Source organism: Oenanthe melanoleuca, chromosome 1 (assembly GCF_029582105.1).
Source record: "Oenanthe melanoleuca isolate GR-GAL-2019-014 chromosome 1, OMel1.0, whole genome shotgun sequence".
NCBI lineage: Eukaryota > Metazoa > Chordata > Aves > Passeriformes > Muscicapidae > Oenanthe > Oenanthe melanoleuca.
The window spans coordinates 26898058-26921748 of NC_079333.1; the positions used below are offsets into that span (position 1 = coordinate 26898058).

The 23691-nt window shown below is 50.5% G+C and overlaps 1 protein-coding gene across 1 annotated transcript; it reads left to right on the forward strand.

Annotated features, from left to right (window-relative positions):
- The first annotated feature begins 5673 nt into the window (after nucleotides 1-5673).
- Nucleotides 5674-9731, forward strand: PTMS (parathymosin). Its single transcript, XM_056484514.1, has 5 exons — nucleotides 5674-6372; nucleotides 7135-7206; nucleotides 7907-7988; nucleotides 8138-8202; nucleotides 8790-9731. The coding sequence occupies exons 1-5, from the start codon at nucleotides 6325-6327 to the stop codon at nucleotides 8838-8840; spliced, it is 318 nt and encodes a 105-aa protein (XP_056340489.1). The 5' UTR covers nucleotides 5674-6324; the 3' UTR covers nucleotides 8841-9731.
- The last annotated feature ends 13960 nt before the right edge of the window (nucleotides 9732-23691 follow it).

Consider the following 23691-nt stretch of genomic DNA (forward strand, 5'->3'; position numbering starts at 1 on the left):
GGATTTCAGAGTCTGACGGAGGAAAATGACCCAGTAGCATGCTTCATGTGTTGAATACATAGAGGACTTGGCAGCACTTCTTGCTACAGCAGATCTCAAAACTGCTTGGTATTGAGAAAGAAGACCTCTCATGGGAAGCCCATGCCTGTGTGCATGCAGAGGGCTCTTCAGAAGTCCCTTCTGTACACAGTAATTGCATTCTGCAGAGGCTGAAACGAAAACATCCACATTAGGGGAACTGTAGACAGCACAATGGTGCAGGATCATGAGGTGGACACAAGTTCTATGGGCAGGGCCAAACCTCCCAGAGGGAGGTTGTTCATAAGTGAGCTGCTGAAACAGCCTCCTATCACCAGCTCAGAGCTCATCTGTGAGTGCTGAAGTTCACACAAAGCCCTTGTTGGCGCTGCCTCAGCCTCTCCAATGCTGCTTCTGCAAACCTGAATCATCCTTCAGAGACCTCCAGTCTGGAAAGCCTTTCCTGTCTGGTGTCTTTTCCTTTTGTTCTGAGGCTCTTTTGGTGTTTGATTGGAGTGTGGAGTTGACCTCAAGTGTCAGGATGCAAAGGGAGGTAAAAGAGCTTCTAGGGCAGAAATGTAAACATCTCTTTGAGTTTTTTTCTTTTTTATGTTCTTCTTTTCCCCAGATCTGGGATAAAATAAATGCTGTCCCTTTGATACTAGTGATCCTCCCACAACTGCAATGTCCCAGAGATGGCAGGGCTCTCTCAGTTTTTCCAAATCATAAGTCAGGCATTGCTGCCTTCAAACACAGAAGGGAAAGGAACAGAAGAGAGTCTGGAAAAAACACTGCTTTGCAGATCCTTTTTCTGTTCCTAATGCTGCTCCTCTGCAAGTGCAACCCAATGTTTGTGAGACTGGGGGCTGAGGCTGTGGCTCTCCCTGAGTATTTCTGCAGCCTTACAGACAGTCTTTGCACCTGATGGACACCTTACCAAAGCCCATATTTCCGGGGCCATTGCCAGTTCAGCAAACCTTGAGGGAGCCTTTCTTGCAGAGAGTCAGGTTGGTGGCAAATGCTGTGTGAAACCCTGAAAGGAGGAATTGGAATGGCAACCTTTTTGTGGAATGTGGACAAGGCCACAGTTCTGAGGAATGCAGGATCTGTTGCTGCAGTATTCTTAGGAGAGGTTTCTGCACAGCACTCACTGTGTTGTGCCCGACGTGCTCCCGACGTGGGGCTGCGAATGAAAAGCAAGGCTCCCATCTTGGTCCTCTCACACCCTCTATTCAGGCCACTTCTCTTTTCACCATGAATAAAAACCATTATGTCTTTCTTTTTTCTTTTTCTTTTTCTTTTTCTTTTTCTTTTTCTTTTTCTTTTTCTTTTTCTTTTTCTTTTTCTTTTTCTTTTTCTTTTTCTTTTTCTTTTTCTTTTTCTTTTTCTTTTTGTCTTCTCATTGAGCTGCCCAGGTTGTGCTGGGGGCGGCGGGGACGGGGGGAAGGGGAGGGAGGAGGCGCTCAGCAGGCGGCCGGGAGGAGGTGGGCGAAGGGCAGAACGCGGAGCGATGAGCGGCGCCGCTGCCCTCGGCTCCGCCTCGTCGCTGCTGCCGCCGGCTGCTGCCCGCGGCCCCCCCGGCATCCCGGCACGGCACGGCACTGCCCGGCACGGCACCGGGAAAGCAAACCGAGCATCACGCGGTGAAGGTAAACAAAGGGCACGGTGAGAAACCGTGCCTTGCTACCTGCTGCTGGCACGGAGCGGGAAGGCAGAAACAGCTTCCTAAGGAGCCCGAATGTTCCAGGGCCCCTGTGGACGCCTGGAAGACAAAGAAATCCTCGTTACCAGAAGTCAGAGCTACCCACAGCCATTTCCTCATTGGTTCCCTTCATCCGTGCCTCTTACGTAATCCTCACCCAACAACTAACAGTGACCTCAGATGAAGGGCACGCTGAGTGAAGGACAGCTCTGATTTGATCCTCGAATGTGACAATTCATATTTGGGATGCTACAGCCAGCTTGTGGTGGCTGCAGCTTGCGTTGTGCGGCAGCGATTACTTTCAGAATATTTTGCTCGTGTTAAGAGTGTGTCTGTCACACTGTGAGTAAGAACCACGACCTCCATCTGTGCTGTGTTAGCAAAGTGAGGCTCACGTAAAATCACGATTGAAAACATCCCTCCCCTTTCCAGTCTTCTGACAGGCTTGTTACCCCTCATCATTCCCTTCTACTCCTCTTGCTTCCTCTCCTTGTGTTACCTAGCCTGCTTCCCAGCCTTCCTGCAGGGCTTATTTAAATTTGCTGCCTCTCAGGAAGCCATTTCCCAATGCAAAGTTGGCCAGTGGTCGAATTCTTGGGTATTTCCTCTTAACTTCAGTATATGGCATCGCGAAAGAACAAAGTGGATTATCTGCTGGGATTTTTAATGGACACAGTACAGAAAGATGAACAGTGTGGGTTAAATACATAAATGCATTCAAACACGTTCCCTCTGCACATTGAGATTTTGCTAGTTTTGCTGCAAGTGGAAGCAAAGATATTCTCTGTTTCTGGATTTATGTAAATCTAAGAAAATTTAATGCAAATACACATCCTTCTGCTCCTTTGTTATTCAACAAACAGTTTGGAAGAGGTTTGGAACCACTTAGAAGTTAGCTCAGCAAATATAATTCTTAAAATACCCAGTTATTGTGCTTTGCTTTTGCTCAGAAAATGGCTCATAGTTAGTTAGTTCAGCCTTCAAAATAAACACAAAAGTCACCATCCCCTTTGCCCCCCATCAGAACACGGTGACATGACTAGCAAGGTAATAGACCAAAATGCATAAATAATTGCTTCTAGGTGCATTCACCCTGTATTTGCTGGGAGCAGAAAAACAGACACCACGCATGAAAGCCCAAACACATCCCAACCACGTGCTCACGTATGATGGCGCACGCCTCAGTAGAAAAGTACCACACTTTCTACTCACAAAAGTAAAAGCATGTAACAGAGGGAAAATATACCCTCTGTACTCAAACAGGTATGTACTGCACCTGAACACATGCACACACCTGCATAAATACCAAGCACAAACAGGGTACAGGACCAAAATTGTGACACTCTGAGGAGAAAATGACATTAACATTGTTGTCTGGGCTGCAGGCAGACACGGACAGTGTCTGTTCCACACAGCGATCTGTCATGTAACTTCTGCACATCCCTCATTTTGTGTAAGGACATAAGCCCCCAAAAAGGATGGAATATATTCTGCTGAGTTGGCAAAGCAACTACAGACAAAGACCACAGAACATACTGAGCAGGGACTGGCATCTGCAGAGCGCACAATGAGTGTACTTGCGTTTGCAACAAAGGGGAAAGCACAGATGGGAGAGAGGAGCAGAGAATAGCTGCAGATCGATCTGGCAGGCAGAATGCAGAGTGGCACAGATCAGGTGGAGCAGCAGAAGTCACAGGGAAGAGCTAGGTGAGACAGTCAATGGATACCCTCAGGGCTTGAGGGAAGCAGCTGCACACTAGAAGCCCAGGGAATCTCACCACCGGGATCCAAAGAGCAAGAAGAGTCGGAATGCAGAAACAGGCAGGTCACAAGGAATGAAGAAGAGTTTCACGTTGGATTTGACGGGAAAAGCATAGTTGATACAACCATGGGGGCAAAATGGGACACGTGGAAAACAAAGGAGAGGATGTGAGATGAATTTTTTACACAAGATACAGATTTCACAAAGAGAAGCAGGGAGAGGGTGATGGGAAGCGTGCTGCCAAGAACACAGGTAGGAGACAAATGCCAAGAAGCAGCAGATGTGGTAAAAATTGCAAAGGGGATGTGGTGGGGAGGGTGGGAGGGACAATGTGAGGTTGTACACTGCAAGTGCTGGGGAGGAAAGGAGAGGTCGCTGCTGCCATGCCAGTTTGCAGTGCTGACCCAACAGCTCCATCCCACAGGTTGCTGGAAACAAGCTCCCCTTGCACAAACAAGTGTTTGTCTGTCTGCATCTGTTGGTGCGCAGTCTTTGTCAACACGGAGCTTTGGGCATGGGAACATCTCAGAACATAATCCTTTGCTTTCTTCCCTCTAGGATGTTGTGTCAAGGCCTGTTTGTGAATTAATGTGAGGATGTCTTTGCCAAAGGATATGTGTCGATGTAATTTTTTGTTTTCAGCAGTTGAGTGTGTAAAGGAAAAGGATGAAATCCTGGATTGGTGAGAACAACAGAGCAATGAGCCACGCACCTTCTGACAAGTAGAAACAGAGAGGAACAACATCCAGCCACTCTATAGATTTTTTTGGGGGGTCCTATTCTTAGGTATATATCTAGAAATTAAGATTTTCTTCTTGAAAAAGAGACAGAAGAAGGAGGGGTACTTGAACCAAACCAGGGCTGGAATGCTGATAGCAGCTAGACCTGAGAAATTGGCCAGATGGGTTTTGAGAAACAGTAGGGGGAAAAAAAATTAGTGCATGCATTTTCATAATTTGGTTTATTTTGGTACTAGTCTAGATCTGTGTGTCTGAGTTACAGGACTGTTTTTTGGGGCAGGCACTCTGCACTCTGTGTAGCTGGGAAGAACGTCAATTAGTCAGATCATGAGAGAAGCAGCTGTAACTGTGGAGGAGACGAGATGACAAGGTGGGGACCTTCTACCTCCCTGTCACACAGATTATAATTTATCCAATCTCTTTCATACTTCCCTTCAGGAGATACGTACCCAGTGCCCTCTGTTCCACGAATACCAATAGCTTTTGCTGTTAAATGCTCAAACTGAGCCACATTCTATTAAACTCAAAAAGCAGCAGCTCTAAATCCTGACTTTGCACAGAGGTTGAGTTTGTATCTGAAGGACAGGAAGGGCTTGTGTACCCCAATGCACATTCCAACCAGATGGATAAATAACCTTGCCTTGTACCTGTGAGAATGCGTACATCTGTATGTGCACGCTTAGTTCTATATGTAGGTAGGCCTGCAAACGTGTGCAGATTTATTTTCTTTTTTCTTTTGTATGAGCCTGTGACTAAGACTGGGACAATATAAACCTTCTGAGGAAGGTGAAGGGAATTTAGTCATCCCAGTCTCCTCAAGCTGATAAACAACGGGCACAAGCAGTTACAGGAACATCTGTTTCACTAGCAACAAATCCCTGCAGCTGCAAGTGACCACTTGCGGTTCTGCAGGAACGACCTTTGCCTAAAGGGAGACTCGGAGTCGGGCGGTGATCCCTCCCAATCCGGAGGGAGGCACCGGCAGAGTGCCTGCCAGAGCCCGGGTTCGAGGCGGGCGGGCAGCAGGGGTCAGTGTTGCACACTGTGCAGTGCCGGCCGGTGGCCCGGAGCGGGAGGTCGGTCCCGGGAGAGTGGGAGCCGAGCCCTGCGGGACAATGCCCGCGCCACAGCAACGGGAGCGGCGCGATGCCCGCGCCCTCGCGCGCCTTCCCGCGCCCCACGTGCCAGCGGCCCCTCCCACCTCGCACTGCACCAAACGGCCCCGCGCCCCCGCCAGCCAATGGCGAACCTGTTGCCAGGCAGAGAGCTCATTTGAATGGTCCAATCAGGAGCCCCAGCCCGAGCCCCTCCTTATATGGGGACCGGGGGATGCGACTGCTAATCCGCCCCCCGCCAGCGCCGGCTGCCCCGCCCACCCCTGCCCGAGACCCCGCCCACTGCTTCCGCGCACGCTGAGCGCGGGAAAAGCGCCCGGCGCCGGGCGGGCAGGCAGGGGGAGGAAGAAGGGGAGGGGCGGGAGGAGCCCCGCCGCCGGGAGCGCTTCCAGCGGGAGGAAGGGCGGGCAGCTGGAGTGGAAAATTCCAGGCAGGAGGCCGCGTGTCGCCAGCGCTGCCCTCCCACACGGCCCCGCAACGTCGCTTCTCGCCTCCCCCGGATTCCTCCTGGAGAGCCAGCCTGCCTGTACGGGCGGCTCCCCGGGTGTGCTGCAGGCAGAGGGCTGGGCTCCCCTCCCCGGACGCTGCCCGTCGGAGCCGCAGCTCCCCGGTGCGGAGCGGGGCTCTCAGCTGGCCTCGACGGGGCCGTGCGGCGCCGCGCAGCGACCCGCGGTGCGCCCCCGCCGCCGGGCGGCCGCGGCTGAGCGCACATTGTTCTAGCGGCCCGTCCCCTCCCTCCTCCGCCTCCCGTCCCTCTCTCCTCCCTCCCCAGGTCCCTCCTTCCCTCGTCACCGGCGCTGTATAAATCCCCTGCCCCGGCGGATCCCCCCACCGCGGGAGACCCTGGTACTTTGGCCCCCGGGGCGGGATCCTGCCGCCGCCTACGGACCGCGGGGACTTTGCGCTCCCGCCGCTGACCCCTCCTCGCTCTCTCCCCCCCTCGCACGGTTCCCACCGGCCTCTTCCCTTCGCAACCGGGGGGCCAGGATGTCGGAAAAACGCATCGAGGAAGCACCGGCGGAGCTGAGCGCTAAGGTGAGACACCTTCCTCCCCACCCGCTGCCCTCTTCCCATCCCCGGACCGGCCGCGCTCCCGGCTGGAGGGGCGGGAACGGGCTCGGCGGGGAAGGGGGGGGGGGCCGAGCGCTCCGTGAGGCGCCCCGGCGGCGGGGGGCGCGCGCGGCCCCTCGCGCGCTGCCCGGCCAATGGGGGGGCGGGGGCGGGGCGGGGAGGGGGGCCCCGAGGGGCCGCGCGCCCCCCGCCCCGCCCCCGCCCCCCATTGGCCGGGCGGCGCGAGCGCGCGCGGGGTTCGGCTCCGCTCGGCTCCGCTCGGGGCCGGGGCCGGGGGGCGGGAAGCGGTGTCACGGCGGAGCAGGAGGAAAGTTGTGTGGACACAAAGCGCGGGCCCTCGGATGGCGGGGGGAGGAGGAGGGAGGGGTGGAATGGAGAGAGAGAGAGAGGTCCGGAAACGCCTCGATCCTACTAGCAAGGTTGCCTTTTTTTTTTTTTTTTTTTTTTTTTTTTTTTTTTTTTTTTTTTTTTAATAAATCGTTAAAACTCTTCCGTGCCACTTTGGTTTCCAGACGCGTGTGCGGGCTAAAAGTAGCTGTGACGCGCGTTCGCTGCTGTTTTCCTTTGTCAGGCGGGCGGATTTAACGCCTAATATGTCTCCTCGCCCGCTATTCCGCCTCTCCTCCAAGCCTCCTTTGTTTAGGCATCTCCGTCTTTTATTGCCGCTGACCGCCGGAATGTTTTTGGTTTTCCCCCCCCTCCCCCCGCACCGCATTTCATATATAGGAAAGGAAAGAAAAGAAGGAGAAAGTCGAAGAGAAAGCAGTCCACAAAGAAAAGAAGAAGGAGATAGTAGAGGTGAGGCCCTTCTGAGGGACAGGTTTGGAGACGTCGGGGAGATTTTTGTGCTCGCTGTGGATAAAGAATATGAAGGGAATATGGGAGATAAGAAAGAGGGCAGGCCAGGGGAGCTCCAGCATAGAGGTAAAGGGAGAGTGAGCTCTTGTGTAAATGTGGAGAATGAGCCTTGAAGGACTCAGTGTAGTCAGCACAGCCTATCAGGGAGAAAACAAGGTCAGAGAAGGGAATGGGGATGAGAGCAAGTGGGAGAATGTGGCACCGGAGATGTGGCCCTGCGCCCGCTGAGATATCCCGATGTGCACAAGGAGCATGTGTTGGGGAAGGTGGGGGGAGGAACAGTGAGGAAATGCACAGATTGATGGAGGTCGGGAGGGATCTGGAAGCAGATGTACCATGAGCCTCGGCTAAGTCATTAGCCTGTAATCACAGAGATGCTTTGGTTGTTGGGAGGGATGGCGGCAGCTCATCAGGATGTAAGCTCGTGGGAGACACAGAGCTTCATGTTGGGGATGGACTGGAAGGATTGGCTTTGTGAAGGAAGGCTGGCTGGGAGGAGTGTTCGGCAGTGGGAATAACAGTGTTGGAGTAACAATGCACCTGAAGTGGCTGGAGCTTTGGAAATTGTGCTTGTAGCAGAGAGCATGTGCAGATGTCATCCTGGCACCAGTTTCTGCTCTGACCAATTTGTCTTATCCAGGATGAGGAAAACGGAGCTGATGAAGATGATGAAGAAAATCCTGATGATGTGGATGAAGAAGAAGGTGGTGATGAGGATGAAGGTAGGGAAAATTGAAGGAATAGGAAGCTGCAGAGGAGCAGAGGATTGTGGAAGGAAATTCCTTCTCTGAGCCCTCTTGACTGTGAGATTACATTCCCTTAAATGCTGCTTCAGTTTAACCCGTGATTTTCCTTTCTTGGTTGTGTTTAGAAGCAGATGAGAATGGGCAAGAGCAGGATGGCCATGCAGAGAAACGATCTGCAGAGGAGGAGGAGGTGAGTAGTAGTGTGAGGATAATGGTGGGGAGAAGGAATGAGGCTACTTGCTGTTTGTTGATCAAGTCCATGTGGACGCTGCTGCTGAGAATCTCAAATTGGCCTCGGGTCTCATTGCTTCAGCAGCAGACAGGTAAACAAATGTGATGTGGCGAGGGGTTAGTAAATCACAGTATGCTCCTTGTGGGATCCAGGTCCTTCCACCAGCAGTTGTGGTGCTGAGTAAGCGAGAGAGAGTCGAGGTGCTGGTGCTACCTGTGTTTTCTGGGCTTCAGGCTAGGACTTGTAAGGATGGACCCTGGGGTCTCTCTGGAGTGGTGTGAGCCTTGGCTTCTTACACCTCCTGGAAGTACCAGCATGGGTGTGGTGTCCCTCTGAATGGAACTGTCCACATCTTAACCACGACCAGCAGAACAGCTGTGTCAGGCACTCCAGGGTGCTTTAGAGGGGAGTGGATTTAGGGTGGGCCTAATGGAGATATCCATATGGAGGAAAGAGCAGCAGTTAAGAGTTTTGTGGAAAAGTTACGTACCTTGGGGTGGTGACTGATAGGAAATCCTTCTTTTTACTCCCCATGGCTGATGCAGGATGAAGTGGATCCAAAGAGACAGAAGACAGAAAACGGCTCTTCAGCTTGAGTCCTCCCCTCCCGTCCCCCCTGTTCCGTCCATCTCTCCTCCTCCATCCCAGCCTGTGCTTGCACTGCCCGTTAGCCTCTGGCTTCACACAATCTCAGATGAGGAAAGATTAGAAACGCTCTCAAACAGGGAAGACAGCAGTTCCCTCCTCGCCCAAAGACCTAACCCGTCCATGACATTCCCCAGCTGAAGTTCCCCAGCCCCCTGTGTCCCTTCACCGTGCCCTGCTGTGCTCCTCTTCCCTCAGGAATCTCATGGCTTCCTGGGCACACAGCCTCTCCAGGCGCTTCACGTGGCAAAGCACCTCCCAGCCCCTTGTCACCTGCCCGCCTGTTTTGTCACAGGCGTGAGATTCTTGAGAGCTCCTGCTCCCCAGCCCTGCTGCCAGAGCTCCTCCCTGAGCCAGGAGGTGCGGGCACAGATCTCATGGTGCGTTCCCAGTCCCAGGCCTCTTCTCATCCGCTTTCCCGCTGAACCCTGAGAGACAAAGAATATTACAAGCAAATAATGGTTCTATTAAGCAACACACGGAGACAGGATTTGTTTTAAGCTTTTCTTTTGGTTTTTTTTTTCCAAGTTTACATGACAGCAAGCTGGCCCTCGTGAATTTTTCGGAAGATAAGGGTTGCTTTTATATACGAATTTCATCTGAGCTGTGTATTTTTTTTAATTTGGAGGCTTTTTTAAAACAAATCAAGAGAGAAACAATTGGGGACCAAACTTTGATTTCCATTTTTTCCCTTCAGATTTTCTTGTGACCATTTTTTGTAAATTAAAGGCAATATAGCCACAGCGTTTTCTATGGCACAGACATCACGAGGATGATAGATATAAATATATATATTGTTTTCAACAAGCACTGTAAATAAAAGCGTTTAAAAATGTTTCAGACCTCTGGCGTGGATGGCTGTGTCTTCACATCCTGCAGGGGTCGGTGGGAGTTGGCTGGTGGGAAGAGGGGGTGGCTTGCCCAGCAGTGGGTGGGGAGGGGAGCCGAGGTTGATCCAAGGGCATCTGTTGGTTATTCAAGGGCCCCTTGGGGCAGCGAGTTTGGGTCCTGCTTCCCCTGTCCCGCTGCAGTTACAGCGAGGGCATGGCGCAAACAGGATGAAGCTTCAGGGCTGTCCTGAATCTCCTGAAGCTGCTGTTGGGGCTCAGCACTGGGCAGAAGGGTGTGGGAAGGGAAACCAAGCTGTCGCTGCTGGATGCAGCCCGGCGCTGCTGCCCCGTGGCGCCGTGCCCGGGCTGGCTTCAGCCGTGACTCACACGGCACCAGGAGCGCTTGGCCAGGCAAGAGCTCCAGCTCTTTGTCCCGCCAGCTGCCTCGGGGAGAGCTGTCGAGCATTTGTCTTTTTATCTCTGCAGACCTTTAAAGCTGCTGTTCGTGTTTCTTCTCTTTAAACCCGCGCTTTGGCAGTCTCGCCACCGGGGGCTGTAAATAACAAACACCAACTTCTGTGTGAGCGTCCGCGGCTTCGTGCAGGTCCGGCCGCAGCAGCGGGCCGGCACCGGGAGCGCTAGCACTCGTCTCCAGAGGCGCAAGGCACCCGCAGTCATTTTCTCCCAACGCCGGTGCGGGGCTCTGCAGAGGGACAAAGCTGCTGCCGAGCCCGCTGCCCGTGGGTGCTCCCGGTGGGATCGCTGCGCCTCGCCCCGTTCCTGCTGGAGCCACGCCCGGCTTGGCTCCTTCCCCCAGAGCCACGATCCGGGAGCAGGTCGCTGCTGCCTGAGAGACGGGCAGCACCCCTCCCTGCTCGCAGCCTGGGATCAAGGGATGCTCCAGCCTGCGCGCCTCGGAGCTGCGCTGCTGCCGTTGGGTATTCCCAGCACCGCTCCGTTTAAAAAAATTACAGATTCCAGTCTCTGTTCCGGATTTGGGCAAGTCCTCAGAACTTCCCCAAACAAACCTTCTGCTCGGCAGCGAGCTTTTACTGCTCGGTACTGACGACAAATTATCAGCGGATGATACAATCTCTGCACAGGCAGATTACAGTCTTCATACTTCCTCCCCACCACTGCTGCAGTGCTTGGCTAGGGGTGGTGAAGAATGTGCTTGCCGAAGAGAAGTTATGGAAGCATAATTCCATCCCTGCTTCCTATGTGGATGCAACACCAGTACCACTGGCTCTATCTAGGCAGTCATCCAGAAGGAAGTGGGGCAGCAGCTAATTTTTAGACCAGCACTAGCAATGTGAGCAGCCACCCTTCCTTTCCTTTGAGGGAAATATTGCAGGTTAGAGGGAAGTGACAAGGGGCTGCCAGACAGCTTCTTCATGTCTCTATGGACCCCTTGATTTCACAGTTTCTGCTATTTCTTCCATCTTACTTATTTTTATTGAACACCTTTGTCGGTGTCCATGGATAGTTAGAAGATACATCTAGAGATACAGAAACAGAAGAATTTCTGCTTTGGGTTTTTTTTCATGTTGGTGACCTGCAGGGCATCATCTCTGACTTGAGGTGGGGGCTACAGATAACACTGTAGAAAATCACACCGTTTCTTCCTTTCCTGTAAATCTGCAAAGATTCGTGCTGTATCCAGTGGTATTTTGGCTGACAGGGTGAGCTCAGCAAGCACTTGCATAGGTTTCCAGAAAAAGTTGAGAATCCAGGGCTTTGCACTGTGCTTCATCTCAAACTTGCCCGTGTGTTTGTTTTGTGTCTGAGCCTGCAGGTTTACTCATCTTTCAGCCTAATTCTTCTTCCACAATGAGATCAATGCTGGTGTCATCCAGGTAAGAACAAAGCCTGTCTTCACCAGTGATTCCTCAGAAATGATGATATCTTTTCGGGGCCTTATTTGCCTTTCTCAGCTTGTGCTAATTCTCCTCTCGTTTCATTTAATTCCCGTGACCATCTGTTAACCTCATCAGCTGGGGGCAGAGCTCCCTCAGCTGTGCCTTCCTTGCTTCCGATGTAACCTGCTGCAAGCTTACAGCAGATCTGGTCCTGCCAGCCAAGCAGTGCTGCAGATTTCCTTCTTCCTCCTCCTCCAGGTCTGCTTGCTTTGAGGGAATTGTGGAGGTGTCACAGTCGTGCTCTTGCAGGCTCTGCTAAACTTCCCTCTAGACTCACAGTTTCTGCTTCTGATGGCCCTTTTGTGTGGTCTGGAAAAGCAAACGCTGACACCAGTGCAGAGAGCAGGCAGAGCCACCTATGAGGTCTCAGCTGGGTCCCTGTCCTAGCTTGGATGAGTGAGTGACCCCTGGCTCCTTGGCAGGGATCACCAGGGAGGTGGCACCTGGGCCCACCAGAGTGATGAGCAAACCTCCTGAAGGCTGTGGTTGTGGAAGGAATGCCAAACCTTTTGGGACAGCTCTGCCTTGCTGGGCAAATAAAACCAGATTATGCTTCTGGTTAAGCAACCTGATGTGGCTCTGGAATCAGTTATGATGTGACCAAAAGAGCTGGGGTGATCTTCCACCTACCAATTTCTGTGATATATGAAGAAATAGAGGCCTGCCATGGAAAATGTGAGCTTGAGTGAGAAGATATTTTGAAGTGCTGAGCCCAGAAATGAATGCTCTCCGTATCTTGTAGCTGTCACCTTCTAGTTTCCCCTTAGACAAATGATCCCCTCTGCCCAGCTCCTTTTATCTTTCACACTGGTTTTAACTCAATAGAAGATACAAGACTGGACTAATCAAAACCATCACATGGGCAGAGTGAACCCTCTTTCAGACCTAGAAAAAGTGAGCCCTCCAGCCCCTGCTGGTCTGGGGGGAAAATCCTACTTGCTTCAGGAAAGTTCATAATCACTTTGTTGCACTAGTTTTTAAAAAACAGTGGGACCAATCATTTCTCCTCTCCCCCACCGCTCCCCCTGGGATCAGGGACATCTTTAGTCCCTCTGGTTAGGAGACACATTGCTCCACCACTTCCTATATGCCATATGGGAAACTGAAACAACTTGCCTTCCCAGATCCTTAGGAAGCCCGTGTACTTTTCCCTCCCACCTCTCTCCCTTATTTCAAACAAATGGAGTCAAAGACAGCCATGCTCATGGCTGCTGCAGTCTGTTTACCCAGGGAAGGAATCTGTGTTTATGTGTGTGGGCTCAGGCTCAGGACATATTGCAGATATGGACAGGACGTCTCATCACTGGGTGAATTTGGGATTTCCTTCTGTGGTGAGCTGACCCCAGCTGGACCTCAGAAGTCCACGAAAGCTGCTCTAATGCTCCCCTTCTCAGCAGGATGGGGAACAGAAAATACAGTAAAGGTTCATGGGTCAAGATCAGGACAGGGAGAGATCATTCACCAATTACTGTCACAGGCAAAACAGGCTTGACTTGGGGAAAATTTAATTTAGTTTATTAATAATCAGATCAGAACAAGATAATGAGAAAATAAAGCCAAATCTTAAAACACCTTTTTCTCACCCCTCCTTTCTTCCTGGGCTCAATTTCACTCCCAATTTTCTCTACCTCCTCCCCTCTAGCAGTGCAGGGATTTGCAGCCAGTCCATCACCTATAGCTTCTCACAGAAACCACCCCTGGAGCCCCTCCATGACTGACTAAAACCCTGCCATGCAAACCCAGTACTATTTCCTGGTGAGTTTTCATGGTTTTAGCAAAGGACAGTCACAGGGGTGAGGAGAGACATAAGGTCTCTAAGTGTTCAAGGGTCTCAGCCACACAACATGGCTCATGGGCCCAGCGTGGTGCCACCAAGCACAGCTTTGCTCTTGTGGGAGGCATTTCCTATCAGAAACAGAAGAAGATCCTTTCTTGTCTCAGGCTGTTCAGGAAGTCTGAGTCCCAGCTGGAAGTATCTGTGCACAACAGCATCCTCAGCTGAGCCTCACAGAACTGGGATACCAGAGTAGACAAGGTTCACCTTGCTGCACATCACCCATGGAAGGGGGCAGAAGAGCACATGGCTCGTGTGTGTGCTGTGGGTGACTTCTGACTGATGCTACTTGTCACCAGGGGGCTGTAGGAGCTGTATGTTCTCTAGACCTCCAGTGTGTTTTGAAATGATGTGTATTGCTCCCATTCTCTGCCATGGATCTTAAATTCTGCATCTCAAAAAGTCCAGGTCAGCTTTTCCAGTGCCCTGTCTGAGTACAAGATGCTTTACTCCCTGTTCAGTGCCTTAAGTCACACAGTAGTGTCATGTCAGCAGGGTGTTTGGCTACATGCCCTGCCATGAAGGATCCTGTCCCAAAGTCCAAAATGTTACCAGGGCTCCCTGCATCCAAGACAGAAGATACTGCAACCAGTAAAGGATGTAAGATGTAACAAAAATAGCCAGTTTCCAGCCCTGCAGTTACCTGTGTCTGCCAATACCTCCCTGGCAGCTCAGGTAGAGTCATGGCTTAGACTTTCCAAGTCTTACAGCAATTCATGCATCATTTTAGGATGCATTTATTAGGCTGCACAATTTGTAATGAAAACTTTCAAAGCCCCTCGCCTGAAGCATCCTTCAACAGCTTTTCTGTTCTTATCCAAATAACTTGATAAAAAGGTCTTTTCTGGACAGCACTTCCCAGCATGACCTGAGGCAGACTTGTCCATAAGCACACCAGAAATCCCACTGGAAAACATATAGCTGGTTGCTATTTTCTTTTGGAAAGTTTCTTGGTACTTACACATTTTTCCTGTGTTAGATCCAGTTTTGAAAGGAGCTGAAACTATCGAATATGGCTCCAACAAACCTCCTGAGCTTCCAGAACAGCAGCATGGTAAATATGGACCCAGATTTGAGCTGGGAATTTGATGTTTCTTCACAAGGTAAATTTCACAGAAGATTCAGTAGGGATGTTTGGAAAAGCCAGCCTTGTAATTCAAATGAGTCAGGAGGTTTTGCTCATAACTAGAGAAAATACAGACTGCTTCAGGGTCTGTGAATCCCTTTCCATAGCTGTGGAAATAAGCATTCTGGTATAGCACTGCTAATAGTGTGCCATGCTGACTGGCTGGGAGAGGATCCTGTTCTGCCTTGGTTTCTCTGTGCTTTAAAGGCCTTTCCTGACTTCAGACCAAATCTTCCATCTGTGGCAAGATCCCTATAGTTGTTCCCAGTACCCCCCAGGGCTGCTTTTGCTTCTACTTCCAAGTGTGAAAAGCCTCCAGATGGGATTCTAGACTGCAGCCAAAAGGGAAGCCAGGTGTCATGGAGCTGGGATAGAGTGGTGACACCTGTGGTGTCCCAGCTGCTGGACACCTCAGTGCTGTGCATGTTCTCATTGCTGAGGGGTGACCTCCAGCAGGACCAAATCCTTCTGCCTCGACTCGGGGCACAAAGGCTGAGCCCTAATCTCGTTTTTAAGACTTCTGCTTGTGCTGAAAAAGAGGAGCAGCCTGGGAGCACAGGCAGCACAACCCAGCACGGCTCAGACTGGTCCCTCAGAGGAGGATGCACCTCAGGCTGCTTTTCTGATCCCCTGGGACAGATGCAGCATCTCCGGGAGAGGCATGGCTGGAGCCCTTCAGGCACAGCTTTCCTGCCTGACAAGGGCCCCCTGGTGGCACCAAACCCGCCGTGGTCGGGAATACACGACTAGAAAACAGACTTCATCCCACCCAAAATGCCGGGCTGTGAGCTGCCTCCCAGCCTGGAGCAGCCAGGAATGGCTCTGATCACACCAGTGCTCAACCTGGAGAACTGAGAAGTCCCTCTGTGGTCAGGTTGGTCTTGGCTGCTTGTCCATAGGTTGATTTGAGGGCACACAGGTGTCTCTCTGTCTTCCAGGAGACACGGCCCTTTGCCTGGAGAGTCCAAGGGACCTCCACTAGAAAAGGCACATTTGGATTTTGGACCCTCTCCCAGCAGTGTTCCTTCCCTTATTGGATCCCTGGAGTTTTACTGTCCCACCCTTAGGAAGTAGGGGCCTGTTTTTCTCACTGACTACAGCTTCAGTTCTACATGGCAGCAATAGCATTTTAAAAGTTTCCTGTCCCTTCCACCTCAGAGCAGTTTATCATCCAGGCAGTCGTGCTCAGACAGCAATCTGTAGGAACCTGCCAGGAAGCATTTTTAGTTATTACCTATTCTAGTTACACACTCACATTTTCTTGTCCTTCTCCTTCTAAACCAAAATTTTACATTGGTCTGTCTTGGAACCTCATGAAGGACCATATTATCAGAAATGGTGCCAGTGAATATGTAGCCAGGGGCTGTCATTCCCTGTGGCATTGAGACAGGAAGGCAAGCTTGGAAGAGCATCTCTTGGATCAGTTTCCTCATGAGAACAGCTGTAAGGTGGAATCCCAGCCTGAAGAACCTGGGAAGGTTTACAGATCATCTTCACTTTGAGAATTTCTGGTTTTTATATTGACCTCAAACATTTGTTTTTCACAGACCTGGAAATGCTGTTACTATTGGCTTGGTTTATTTATTTTTTTCTTTTGAATAACTACTCTTGTGCCAGTAGGACTGTAGACTCCTTTTCCATTATTAAGGCTTCTGAACTTTACCTTGGTTCATGCCTGGACCATTTTGCCCATATTTCCTCCTCTGCACAAGCTGATCTGGTTTTACAGTTCAGACAGGGAGTACACAGAGCACTTGGGGTTACCAGTCCTCCAGAGTGACTTTTATTTTGATTTGATAAGCAACACACAGAAGAAAAGTATAGTAATTAAAAAAACAAAACAAAAAAAAAACCAAAAAAAAACCCAAACAAACAAAAAACATAGAAACCCCTGTATCTCCTTCAGGGCTGGAACAAATGAGCTCTCTGAGCACCTGTAGCTAGGGAAAAAACAGGCAGTCCCTGCCAAACTCAGGGGAAAGTCCCCACACCCACATGCCACTGCCACCTCACTTCATTTGAATCCAGGAGCTTTTTCCTTCCTTTTCCCTGTGGCTTGTGTGCCTCAGCTCAGCCGTCATGCTCATCCACTATTTCCCTCCACTGGAGTCTTGCAAAGCAAGGCAAGCTGGCTTTTACTTCTGAGTGCTAAAAAGGGCACACACAAACTCCTAGAGAGGCCCTCCAGTCAGGGCTGGGAGTAAGGGAAAAGCCTGGAGAAACCTGAGCAGATTCTGTTTTATTCTTATGATGGTGATCACCTGGCTCAGCTTCCTTAATCCTGCAGTGTCCCACATCCTAGGGCTGAGCAAGAGGATGCGATGGACCATTTTTCATGTTAACAGTCTGCAGGTGGTGAAGAGGCCACAACAAGAATTCTTCCTGTGTCAGTGCCTTTCTGAGAGAAACATGCACCTCCTTTCCAGACTGATTTTGGGGTTTGATTTTGAGCCTCTGGTCATCTTTGTGTTCCTCTGCTGCAGTGGAGAGCCTGCTTCTAGCTCACATCTTCTGCTCATGGGAAAAAAACACCAAAGATGGATTGTGCAAGAGTCAAGGACATCCTAAGCTGCCACTCATACCAGGTCAGCGTATTTGAAAGCCAGAGAGGAAGTGATTCTCACAAATAACCCAATCTGTATTTGAACTCATTTATACTCCTGGCCTCCTCTAACAAGAATTATACCATCTTTCTGACACGGAAAATAAATTTCCTTTTGTTTGCAGTAAAGTTGCTGCCTGAGCTCAATGCTGTTTTCTTCAGATTAGGTAGAAGAAATCAAACACCTCAAGTTCATTCATTTCAAAGCAAGATCCCCAGGCTCTCAAGTGAGATTTTTTTTTTTGGTACCACTCTTCTAAATCCTTTTCCGTTTTTCCACATCCTTTTTCGAAATATGGACACATTCCAGTAACTTGTGCTGTAAACAGAGGTAACACAATCTGTTCACTCTTTGAGATCCATTTTATGCAGCATGTTATCATCTAGCTCCCTCCCTGGAGTCTTGTCTTCCCAGGATACTGTATTCTGTTCTGGAAGTGTGATCCACATACTTTTTTCCTCAACATGGAACCTTATGTTTGAATTCTAAGTGTGACTTTACCAGGGGTCTTAGGAGGCAGTGGCTTCCCATTAACCTTGCCAAATATATGCACCATGCCAGGAGAGACAGTCACACCTGCAGAGCTCTCAAACCCTCCTAACCATGTTTTGGCAGCAGAAGGCTCCATGGGCATTTGGATGTTGAACAAACCCTGTAGCAGCCTAGCACTGGAAGCTCACATAGTCTGAATTTCTAGGATACTTTCATCTCATCAGCAAAGGGTCTGAAGTATTTACACAGGACACAAAAGCATTATCTGCTTTATCTTCTACTCTGTCCCATGCTGTGCAGCTAAAGAGAGTCCTTTGGTCTTTTGTGGCTTTCAGAGGAGAACCTGGCAGAGAGACCTGTTACAGTGGAGAGAACTCTTCTCAGCATGTATTCCTCCTGGAGAATGGAATCTGATGTCTGCAAACAGAAAGTTCTTAGAACCAGGAAAAAATTATAAATGGCACCAAAAAAAATAAATAAATCAAGCTTAAACTCGTGTTTGCTTTATGTCACCTCAATTGTACCCCAGCTCCTGGCAGAACTTTTTAATATTTAGTTTGGTTTATTCTCCATTTTGGGAGCCCAGATCTCTCCCAGCCCTCATCATGACACAGGAGACCCCACCCTTCGCTGGGAATTTTAAATTTCATTTACAGTTCCAACTCTTTGGTGCCAGCCTCCTTTAAGGGTGAGGAAGGATCAGCCTCACACCAAGAAAGCCTGTTGTATGTGCCAGGCATCTTCCAGCATGGTGAGAATGGGGGCACTCCAGAGCTAGCCAGCTCTCTGCAGTGCTGAAGGCAAGAGCTCAGCAGGCAGTGATTATCCACAACTGGGGGTGTTCAGGGATTGCCTGAGCAGCCCAGTCTAGTCTGAGAATCACCCTGCTGGGAGCAGAGCCTGGAGTGGAGACCCAGAGGTGCCTTCCCACCTGAGTCTTGCTGTGATGCTGTGAATAAACAGGTGGGTTCCTTGGGTTTTGTGGGGCTTTTTCTTAGTGGGGCTGTCTCACAGAAGTATACAGAGTGCTACCTGCCATGAGGTGCCAAGTGGAGAGGAAATTGAAAAAACAGCTCAGCTGCCAGCACCCTCTGAATTGCAGTCTGGCACACAATCCTGTTAAGCCAGCACAAATGCACAGTGCTGCAGAGAGGGGAAACCCCATCCTCCCTTTCATCTCTCCTGCTGCCTCTCTTTTGTCAACACTGATGAGCAGTGGAGAATTGATCCAGCTGAAAACTAAACTATAAAGGAATATATCCATTTTGATTTACAATGAGCCCTTTCAGTTTAAAAATGCACCATCTCCTTCCCTAGCAATTCTTTGTTCAGAGCAAAGTGGCTGGGGATCACCAAATCAGAGCCTTTATTCTCTTCAGGACTATTCTGGAGCACTGCTGTGCTCTTCCTTGCTGTGCCATCACCCACAGCAGCCTTCCCTGTGGCTGTACCCTCCTGCAAATGATTTCTCATAGCATCACATGCTCCTTTAGTTACCCTACACTTTTTCATACCTAGCTTTTACACTAGGAAAGAAACAACATATTCTCTAAACACATTTACTGAGTGTTTGCCTGCAGCTTCCAGAGATCCAGTGCACCATGAGACACGGGCTCCTGTTCTCCTGCCATGATGCACCATGAAAACACAGCACATGGGTCAGATCTACTTTTCACAGCTCCTGAGGATGCATGCAACTAAGCCTAGAGACCCCTCTGTGCCCTGAACACCAGTAGAGACCCATGGTACTGCCCAGAGAAGGACACAGAAAGGGTTTGAGCCCCAGGAGCAGAAAGCAGAACCTTTTGTGGTGATTTTTATACTGTCAGTCAAGAGAAACAGCAGCAATAAGGATATGAGCTGAAATATGTGGATCAAGCTTTCTCTCTTGGCATCAGGAGAAATATTATTGTTCCCCCAGATCTGCAGCTGGGTCTTAAGGCCAGCAGACACAACCCCCATCTATTCTGGGGGTCCCATAGGACAAAACATCTCCAGGAGAAGCAGCTGTACAGTCTTCTTGCAAAACTGAAGAGACTGAAAGTTGCACATAAGAAGGGGCTTTTTTGCAGCCTGTTGGGGGAATCTGGGTGCCCTGGTTTTTGCTGTCTGTCCAGCATCAGCCTCACAGCCTGCCCTGCCACCACCTGGCCAGCATGTGCTGAGCTCCTGGGTGCCTCTTTGCTCTTGAGAAAACCCACTGCAGCCCTGAGGTGTTTGGGAGGCTATTGCATATTTTTCCATTGGATTAAAAGCACAAATGCTGCAATGAGAGATGAGTCAAAATGTAACCTAGCCTGCTGCATGGATTTTTGTAGTTAATCCACCTCACCCTCTGTGTTGCCAAACACAGGGCCTGTGGCATCAATCACTTAGCTAGATCCAGGGTACTGATAAGCCATCACCATCTCCACAGGTAGTTTTGGACGGCCAAAGGGGATCCTGCAGCATCCCATCTTTCCTGCAGGAAGGATCTTTTGAAAGAGAATAGTTACACACTTCTCCACAGCGACTGCTGGCCAGATACAAGATGCCAGCTGCCAAATATGCCCATGAATGCCACAGATTCCCTTCATTAATTAAATCACCAGGGTGTTTTTTAGAAGAAATGCAGCCTACACCTTCAGTCACCACCCCCCAGTGCTGTTCCTGACTTTCTAATTCAGGTTTCTCTGGGATATTCAGCCGTCTGCTGAGGATTGCTATTCAAAGGATGCTCACCTTTTCGTACTGCAGAAAGAGGCTGCAGATTTGTCTAAAACCCCCATCAAGCTAAGCTTTCCTAAAGGTTTTCCTGTGGGATTCTGAGAAGCAGGCCACCACATCAGCAGCCTGGAGCCACTGCCTCCCTCAAAAAAGGAAGTTTGTACCCACCCTCAATTCCATGCGCAGAATGCATCTGGGGTTGGTGCCTTGGTAGAAACCACCATGGCCCTCTGTGTGGCCCTCTGCCCCAGGGGGGCTCTTTGGATGTTTCCCCACTGTGCATTTCACACTAAGCCTGCCAAGATGTGGGCAGTGCCTCTCTCTGCTTCAGTGCTCTGCTGCCTGACCGTGTTGGCTGGGGAGCCACTGCATCTGTCCAGGAAAGGGCTCACTCCTTCCCCTCTGCAGCTGACCTTAGACCTCTTCTGACTCCCTCAGCTTCCCAGGCAGTGCCAGAAGTCCTGCAGCTAATCCCAGTCTGATCCCTGGAAACCCTGCTGCCTGTGCAGGTGCCTGCTGAGCACCAACCTGCCCAGCAGCTCTTGCTCACACCACAGCCCTGCCAGACTTTCCCTTCTGTTTCCCCAGGTGTGGCTGCTTGATGTTTACAATTCCTTGCCACGGAGTTATTAGTTATCTCTTATTAGTAAGTAACTTGTTTTTGCTTGCTGTGTTTGCTTTTGCACTGGGCAAACAGCAGTCAGGATGTTTTACATGAGGTCCTTCTGGTGAGCACTTTATCTCAGGAACACCCAGACCAGCTGATAACCCAGGCTACAAGCCACAGTGTGGTTTCCCAGATCAGCTATAGTCCGCAAATAAATTCTGGAGCACCTCAGAAAGACAGCATAAAGCAGAAGTGACCAGCTTCAGACTGGATGCTGCAAGGACCAAAATGTGAAAGTGGAATCTCTCAGAGAAAAACATGGTGTCACAGTAATCTGGAAACACGACCAAAAAGTCCTTCAGTGACACTAACTCGATGATACTGCAGAATAGTGTTTTCTATTCCTGTTTTTCTTGCTAAGGGCAGCTGCATCTGTAAGACAAGGCAAGGCAGACGAGAAAAGCAATGTGCTAAGGTTGTGCACAGGGTCTCTGCCGTGGGTGCGCCTGGATCCTGGCTGAACCTACTAATGCCTGACACAGACAAAGGAGCTTTCAGTGAGCCGGGCTCCCGTCTCCCTGCCCCTGGCCACTCCCTTTGGAGCCTGCCTGTCGTTTCCCAGGGCTCTGCCAGGGTCCCACAGGTGCTTGCCAGCCAGGGGACCCAGGCAGGCGCTTCTGAGAAGACGCTCCCTGCTGATCTCTCTCCGGTCACTGCTATCTCTGCGCCGGGGTCCTGTTCTGGGAGATGACGAAAATGCCATTCGAGGGAGTCAGCATTTAAAGTGGGTCGCTAGCCAGAAACGTCACCGTGCCTTTGCTAAAGATAGCCTGGTGCTGAGTAAAACGGCGCCTCCAAACCCTTCATTTCACGACGTGCTCACTCAGCACAATAAGCCCTGGGTCCCAAATGCCCCCCCAGCGCCAGGCGATGCCTGTCCTTTTCCCGGGCTGCCCGTCAGTCCCGTGGGACCGCCTCTCGGGAAGCGGCAGCGGCATGGAAACACATCCTCTGCTTCGCTGGTCCCTACAGGAGACAAGCATTTCCCAGAGCACGGATTCCACTAAGGATGTTTTGGGGGGCGAGAGGGGGATGGCCAGGGTGCCAAGGCTATGAGTGCAGGGAGGATTGAAATGAAGGGGGACAGCAGCGAGCTCGGTGTGCCCCCGAAAAAAGCCCGGAGAAGGGGAGCAGAGGGTGCTGGACTGTGGAGCCATACGTGTCTCCCCACCACAGTTCCAGCTCCCCCCTCTCTCTCTCGTCTTCACCCACACACTCACACCATTCTTGCGCTGCTGATTCAAGGGAAAGAGATGTTGATGTTTTCTGCTTGAACTGGTCACCACAAACTGTTTTTCTTGAGCAGGAGGAAAAAACACCCCCTGACAGCTGTCACAAGTTCTCCCCTATCTTCACTTGTCTCTTCCTCTCTCATGCAGTACCCGAGGCTCTGTCACACAGGAGGGCATGAAGGGGCATGGGGGCACCTGTACAAGGTTGCACCTGTATACCAGCCCCACTACTCCAGAGCCACGTGGGATGAAAGACCTGAGAGCTGACCCTGCAACAGAGGTCTGCTGAAGAGAAGCACAGCACTAGCTCTCTTTTGTCCCCCACCTTCACCACACAGCTAAGGAAAACAAGAGGGCAAGCAAGAGTTCCTTCTACAGTCAAGAGGTGGCCACTATGAGTCACCTCCCTTCCCTCAGCCTCAGAAAAAGCCCAAGCCCTTGATGGATGAGCCACATGAGGGGCTTGGGTGTTTGACACCCATCACAAAGGGCTGATAAATCCGAAAGACTCAGAGCCAGTGGGTTGCTGGAAACTGTGAACCACAACAGTGGGGGTTCTCTGAGACAAAAAAGGGGGCCCAGGATGAGGCACATGGATGGAAACATATTGCCCTGTGCAAAGGCCAGCAGCTGCATGGGGGCTAGGATGAGCCCCCTCAGCACATGGGCTTGAGTGGGTTTCCCCCAGAGCTGCTGGAGCAGGAGGTTTCCTTCCTCTCACCCCTCAGAGTGCAACAGCACACAGCCCCTCTTTTCAGTGCTTATTTCTTCTCTCTGGATGCTCCTCTCTGTCTCCTTGGACCACCTCAGCGGTGTCCCATACTAGCCCAGACTCTGGATTAGTGAGTCACATGTGTCCTGGTTGGAGCTCAGCACAGACCGTTTCCTCATGCTGCCTGTGAACTGACCAGTGAGAAAAAAACACTAAATCAGCACGTTTGAAAGATTAAAGAAGGAGAAAAATTATCATAATGAGAAAAACAACAAAAGAACAAACAGCAGACAAAAGAGACCAACATGTTCTCAAAAGCCCTGAAACAAAGAGAGAATCTGTAAGAGACGGGAAGATCAAACCAAAAAAGGTAAGAGATGAAAGAAAAACATGAAGGGCACTTGCTGGGAAGTGTCTTCTACACTTTTTCCACTGGCTATATAGAAGCGAAACTTGTAAGAAAAACAACAGCGACCCAAAGAATTTCCACTGAAAGATGCTTAGAGCAGTGTCTCTGGTCCCTCCCTCCTCTGCCCTCACGTGCCTCAGGCTCCCACTGGTTTCTTGCTCGTGACGCATCTTCTTAGTGATACGAGGAAATTCGCTGCCCACCTGCAATATAAAGGCATTTAGGGAAATGCTTTGATCACAGAGAGAGAGAGAGCATGAGGGCAAGCACAT